At 48.4% G+C, this 6,767-nt stretch overlaps 2 protein-coding genes across 2 annotated transcripts in view; one reads left to right on the forward strand and one right to left on the reverse strand.

Annotated features, from left to right (window-relative positions):
* The window catches only part of LOC119338710 (BTB/POZ domain-containing protein At5g41330-like), a 1,850-nt gene extending 625 nt beyond the window's left edge, over window positions 1-1,225 (forward strand). The window contains exon 2 of the mRNA XM_037610971.1: window positions 7-1,225. Coding sequence (XP_037466868.1) covers window positions 7-1,051 — 1,045 coding nt within the window. The 3' untranslated portion in view covers window positions 1,052-1,225. The remainder of the gene's footprint in view (window positions 1-6) is intronic.
* Window positions 1,226-2,674: 1,449 nt separating this feature from the next.
* On the reverse strand, window positions 2,675-3,991 carry LOC119338711. Its single transcript, XM_037610972.1, has one exon. The coding sequence runs from the start codon at window positions 3,989-3,991 to the stop codon at window positions 2,822-2,824; it is 1,170 nt and encodes a 389-aa protein (XP_037466869.1). The 3' UTR covers window positions 2,675-2,821.
* Window positions 3,992-6,767: the final 2,776 nt, after the last annotated feature.

Consider the following 6,767-nt stretch of genomic DNA (forward strand, 5'->3'; position numbering starts at 1 on the left):
GGCCATAGCCCCCTCCCCGCACCCGGCCTCCCTCGTCGCCGCGCACGGCGGGGTCGTCACCAGCTTTGACGCCGCGCTCGCCTCCCGCACCAGCGTCCTAACGCCGCTCCCCACCATCGACTCGCTCGTCGCGGTGTCCCCCGCTCTCGCCCTCGCTGGCGCCCGCGACTTTCCTGGCGTCCAGCTCTGCCGGTTCCTGGCCGACGCCCCTGCCACAGCTTCGGAGGCTCTATATTGGCCAGACTCGCCTTCTTCTTCTGTGCTCTCTATGGCGGCCTCAGAAGCGGCATCACACTGGCTCTTTGCCAGCTTCGAGTCAGCGAGACGGAATTCGAGCGCCGTGGTGGCGTTCGATCTGAATTCTCTGTCACCTGTGGTGGAAATTGGGCGGAAGGAGGTGTTTGGTGCGGACGTTGAGGCAGCAATACCACCGACCAAGCTCGCTTGGCTTGCTGGGCACAGTCTCTTGCTTGCCGCTGGGTCACACTCCGGGCCGGCTGGAATGGTGGGTGACATACGCCTGTGGGACGTCCGGGCAAGCTCGACGGTGCCGGTGTGGGAGGTGAGAGAGAAGGAGGACTGCTTTGCAGATGTTACTGCATCAGACTCGCTGTCAGCATTGTTTAAGGTGGGGGCTGCCTCAGGTGAGGTTTTCATGGCTGACTTGAGGAGACTTAGTGGTAATGGCACCAGTGTTGATCCTTGGGTGTGCATCGGAGACCGACAAAGGGCGGGAGCTGCCACAGCATCTCGCAGGAAGGATGGAAATAACTGTAGAATTGAGTGCTACCGTAATTGGGTGTTTGTGGCACGGGACGCATATGTTGAGGTGTGGACACAGGTGGAAATTACATCAGAGGCTGGGGAGAAGAAGGTGATGAGGAAAAACTGGGTAGGGAATGGGCCATCGATGGTCACTGCAGACGGCGAGGAGAAGGCCAAGATTGTGAGCTGGGCCTTCGGAGGCAGCAGGATGGCATTGGCTAGAGTTGATCAGCGGTCTATTGAGGTGTGGGATAGTGCTTCTGGGGCAATATCAGGTAACCGCTGAGCAGAGGAACAAGACTAAACATGTAAGAAATCTCAAATTTGATTCTGTTCTTGTTCACCTCTATCAATGTAGTTTCGGTTGTTGTTTGTGATGTTACATTAAGGTTAAGAACAAGTTCACCTTGTTCTTCCTTTTTTAATAGGTCAACGAACAGTCTACACTATAATTGTATAATCTGCCTACTTTTTTTTATTACCGAAAGAAAAGATCAACAGGGTCATAGACCACATTTCTGTAAGCAAAAATCAAGTAGAATTGATTGCTAATCAGAATTCCTTGGTTCTTTTGTGTAACTGAGGTATTCCTTTTGGTCATTGTAAATAAAAATTCACAAAAGTAGCATGTGAATTAATCTAATCATTAATCTTCTTACCTGGAAATTAGATTAACATCTTCTAGTAGCTCATGTTTGAGCAGAAAACCTTTTAGAATCTCATCACATTTCCAGCATGACATGCAAATGTTTCGCAACACGCTTTTGCAGTAGTCTGTTTCATCAGAAGTTATGGTCGATGTTAATTGCTTGTTGCTCTGGGCCCTGTTTTTGGTAATGAGCACGTCTTAAATGATGCAAAAGTTGCAAATTAATATGTGTTCTAAATTTTGTTTGCAAACTAATATGACATCATCCTGGCAATTTATTTAATCTAATCATACAAAGTCAGTTTTTGTACCTGCACGGCTGCCCTCAATCTTATTAGCTTAACTCGGGTCTTCACCAGAGTGCACATTAAAGGATTCAGTTTGAGTAACATGTGTAAGATAAGTTTTATGGTTAGGAATTATAGAAGTGCATAAGATTAGGAATCTCAAACTCGACAATGATTATTGTTTGTTTTTATGGCATTTGATTACGGAGGCTGATCTGATAGATGCTGGAATTTCAAATTGGCCGCTGGTTCTGACTTCTGTCTGAATCTACATTTCATCATGATTCGTCATAGATTGGACATTGCAATTAACCAGCTATGCAAACATATGAAATATGAACTCAATGGATTTGATTACACAGCTCAACAAGTAAAACCCACTAACATCCTTCAGTTGACCTCCTAAACTACCAATAAATATCTGGAGTTCCCTATCGGTTTCTATATTTACCTCACTATTTCGCAGTCAAATCATTTGATAGCTTTGAATTTGTTACCTTTTCCGATGATATATCACATGTAGTAGGGGAGACTGTTTCTTGCTATAATTAAGCATAATTGGTTTGATGCCAACATTCGGCATTGCCAATATTTGGCAAGCCAACATTTGGCAAAATCAGAAGTTGCCAATATTTGACAATATTTTGTGAGATTGACAAAAAAAGTTGGCAGCCAACCAATCACTATTTGGCATGCCAACTTTTGGCATCAAACCAATTATGCTCTGAAGCAAATTCTTTCTAGTTTATACTCCCTCCGTCCCAAAATAAGTGTCGCTGACTTGGTACAACTTTGAACGACACTTATTTTGGGAGGGAGGGAGGGAGTATTTTTCCTAAAAAACTGCAATACCCAATATCTTCACAGGAGTTTTGGCATACCTTGCTTCTGTGGGTCTGCTTGTGCACAAGCTCTCCGCCCTGCCTGTGCAGATCTGTAGATACTAGTTTTGGATTCAATTCCATATCCCCATACCACACAGAAGATTATTTGTTCAGTCTTGAGCATAGGCTTTAGAAGTGTCTAATGGGTATTGTGAAAAAGGAAAAAATGTGACCAATACATACTGCAACATCTAACGTAATCCTATCTGGTAGTACCGCGTACCTAGTAGCTTAACTCAAGTCTCTGGGAAAAGCCAAGTTGGAGACCATGGACCGTAGCCGGCTGCGGGCACCGCCACCGTCGCCGGCAGCAACGGCGCCACTGTCTGGTCTCTCATGTTGTACACGCCGGAGTCTGGAAAGGGATTCTCACAAGTTTCGCCGTTCATGAAGTAGATGCAATCTTCTCGAACTCCGACGCCGCTAGATTGACCCCCAGCTGGGAGAGACTCTGAGCAGCCTTCGCTGACAAAGAGCGCGCGCCCCAGCAACGTATCGACCTCGGTCCAGTGTCCACAGCCGCTGCTCAGGCCTGTTGCTTCGAAGACCTTGAAGAGTCGAGTTTGCTCCTCAATCCCCGAGTCTGCCGGAAACATTGGCGGCTGGTAAATCCTTCGTTCCACCATCAGCAGCCGATCGCCGGAGGCAACGAGGTAGTTCCGCAGCACGTACATGTCTGTCGAGTAAGGATTGTACCATGCGTCCCCGTCGATATGCGTGTCAGCCGTACCGCCGATGGCTGTCTGCTCGCGGCCGTCGTCCAGGATACGAAGCTCCTGTTGACGACATTCCTCCACTTCTGTGGTGAGGAGGACGTAGAGCTTCCCTTGGAAGAGCGCAATGTCGTTGACGTGGCTGTCTTCAGGCTCCGCCCACTCCGTGGTGGAGCACCTCGTGATGTCCCATGGCTGCCCACGAGTGGAGATGATGACCTTCGTGGTCTTGGAACCGTAGATGTCTTTGGACTTCACCAAGGCGGCGACGAGGTGATCGGACATTAACACCTTCCGGACGGTCGGGTTTTCTCGGAACCAGCCGGCGGCCTCAGGGACAGGGGTCGTCGCTACCGGGGAAGGGTTCATCAGGGAGCAATTGTGGTCGTCGACGTGCACGAGGAAGAGCGTGCTGCCGGTGGAGACTCGGACGGAGACGTCGTGTCCCGCCGCGGGCAGGCGGTGCACGACGCCGTCGGGGATGCTGAGGAAGGTGCCATCGCAGAGGGCAAGCCACGGGAGTAGCGGGGGTAGCGGACGCAGCAGCCGCGCCCTGGAGCGCCATGGGCGGCAGACGGCGGCGAGGCGGACGCGGTCGGCGTGCGACGGCAGCCGCGAGAGCACGACGCCCAACATCTCCGGCTGGAGGTCCGGCCATGTGCACCCGCCGGACGAGCTTGATGACGCGGCCATCGTCGTGTGATACGTGCGGCTGCGTCCTCTTTGAACAGAGCGATCGATCTGAGGACGAGTCCGTTCCAATATATGATATGGAAAGATATCTTTCGTTCCGGATCCGATCGATTCCGTTTTTCCGGTGGCTTTTCTGTTGAGTCCAGGCTATATACGAAGGGTCCGTCTAGGTCTCAGTCGCTAAGTCTCAGTCGAATGACGTCACCACATGGTTGGTGATTGGCCTCTTTGATCGCTGGTTTTGTGTCGTTCGCTTGCTGGGCTTGTTTGTGGGCTCGGTTGTCTTTTGTTTATTGCTTTCTGTGGGCTTGATTGCTTTGGGCTCGGTTGTCTTTTGTTTATTGCTTTCTGTGGGCTTGATTGCTTTGGGCTGGCTCGTGTGTGTGTGTTTTTGTAGAAACATTTAAAAACAACAGAGGAAACGAACGAAATCACTAATTAAGGAGTACTCCTTGCAGAGATCATTCCAACTTTCGAACGAAATCACTAATTAAGGAGTACTCCTTGCGGAGATCACTTCAACTTTCCCAGGTTGCAACAACTGGCGCGTTGTGCGCCACTTGTCGCAACCTGGGAGTTTTCCCTTTTTCGTAGATCCGTTTATTCAAAATGTTTTATCTCTTAGACGCACCTAAATCTCGAACCGCTTTCGCCATTGGATTCCTCGTGTCGAGATCTTCAAAACTAGATCCCATGTTGATAGGTTTTGACAAACTTTTTTTTCACGAAAAAAACCATATGAAAAAACCGACGAAAAAACCGAACCGGAAACATGGGTTTTTTTTCTTTCCGAAAAAGGCACGCCCCGTGCCTCTGGCGGAAGCAAAACCATGCCTCTCGCGAAAGAAAAAAAAAACAAAAAACGCATTTTTTATCCTTTCCGAAAGAGGCACGCCCGTGCCTCTCACGAAAGCACAACCATGCCTCTGGAGGAAGCAAAACCGTGCCTCTCGCGAAAGAAAAAACTAAACAGAAAACGTGTTTTTATACTTTCCGAAAGAGGCACGTCCGTGCCTCTCGCGAAAGCACAACCGTGCCTCTGGCGGAAGCAAAACCGTGCCTCTCGCGGAAGAAAAAAAAACGCGTTTTTTTCCTTTCTGAAAGAGGCATGCCCGTGCCTCTCGCGAAAACAAAATCGTGACTCATGAAAAAAATTGCATTTTTTTGCGCAAAAAAAATATTTTTTTCGATTTTTTTTGTTGAAAAGTTAGGGAAGACCGGTAGAAAACCAAAACGTAAAAAAAAACCGAAAAAAAACTTTTAAAAAGCCGAAAACGTGTGCGTAAAAATAAAAAAATAAAATCCGGAGGGAGTACCCAGAACCAGTGGCGTAACTAGGGGGTGTGCCAGGTGTGCCCGGGCACACCTAGAATTTTAAAAAACGCTTTTTTACCATGTAATAATAAACTTATTTTTAAGGCTCATCCAAGACAAGGAAAATAGACCTCAATTTTCTTGAAGTTTACACACCCTTCATTTTACTTCTGGGTCCGCCACTGCCCAGAACACGACACGTGGCGAATGGCTGTGAGCATGCCAAGTGACGCTGATCATTGCGAGGCTCCCGAAGAAGCGCTCATTAATTAGTTGCTCCCAGAAACGAATGGCCAGACAAATATCCCAGGTTGGAAAAGGAAAATGCGCTCCCACGTGACCAAGAAAGAAAGAGAAATGGTCTGCTACCGTATTAGTATTACACACCAGTAGACACACAAAGCTAAGAAATCCCCAAAATAACTAGAAGTGATAGAATGCTAGAAGTGGTGGAAGTGATTTTGCTAAAATAAAATAAAATGCGAAAGGGGTAAATGTTGGGTTTTTTCTGGGGAACAGTCAAAGTGGTAGAACAAAAAAGATAATGAAAAAAATGAGTAAGGGGTACATGATAGAAACTCTAATTCAAAAATCATGACACAGTTTTAGTTCTTTAGTAAAAATCAAACCCACACCGCGCGCCCGCCCCCTCTACTGGTGCCCCCTCCGACAGAACAAAAAAGTTCAGTTGCGGCCGGGTTAGAAGACATACAGTTGCGGTCGGGGTGACACTTGCAGTTGCATGCCTAGTGCCACACATGCACACTAGCCCGGCCCCTCTCCCAGCACCCCCTCTGACAAAACAAAAGTCCAGTTGCAATCATGTTGGGGGACATGCAGTTGCGGTCGGGTGCGATACTTGCAGTTGAGGGGCTGTTGTCGGACTTCCAACTGGCCCGCCCCTCTACCGGTGCCCCCTCCGACAGAACAAAAAAAGTACAATTACGGTCGGGTTAGAAGACATGCAGTTGCGGTCGGGGGGTGACACTTGTAGTTGCATGCCTAGTGTCATACATGCAAACTCACTACTAGGAAAAGGGCTATAGATAATATGGACTAATGGCGCACCACACACATGTGGTGCGCCACTACAATATACTAATGACGCACCATGTGTTGGTGCGCCATTAGTGTCCAAATACTAATGGCGCATCACATCCACGATGCGCCACTAGTAAATTTTTTTTTTCAAAAATACTAATGGCGCATCAGGAGATAATGCGTCATTACTAGTTTTAACTAGTAATGGCGCACTAGTGAGAGATGCGCCATTGCTATCTATACATATGGCGCACCCCTACCAGTACGCCATTGCTGTCACCCCTTATCCCCTCCCTCTCGTCACGTTCTCTCCCTTCACCTTCCTCCTGACACACCCACCCACCTCCCTCGACTTCGATCTAGATCGGGAAGCCCCGGCCGCCCGCCTCTTCCTCTCCCTCCCGACCACGACGAGCCCCCT

The sequence above is a fragment of the Triticum dicoccoides genome, chromosome 7B (genome assembly GCF_002162155.2).
Source record: "Triticum dicoccoides isolate Atlit2015 ecotype Zavitan chromosome 7B, WEW_v2.0, whole genome shotgun sequence".
Classification (NCBI taxonomy): domain Eukaryota; kingdom Viridiplantae; phylum Streptophyta; class Magnoliopsida; order Poales; family Poaceae; genus Triticum; species Triticum dicoccoides.

Coding starts and splice junctions, on each gene's coding strand:
- LOC119338711 (XM_037610972.1), bottom strand. CDS start 3,991: ATGGCCGCGTCATCAAGCTCGTCCGGCGGGTGCACATGGCCGGACCTC.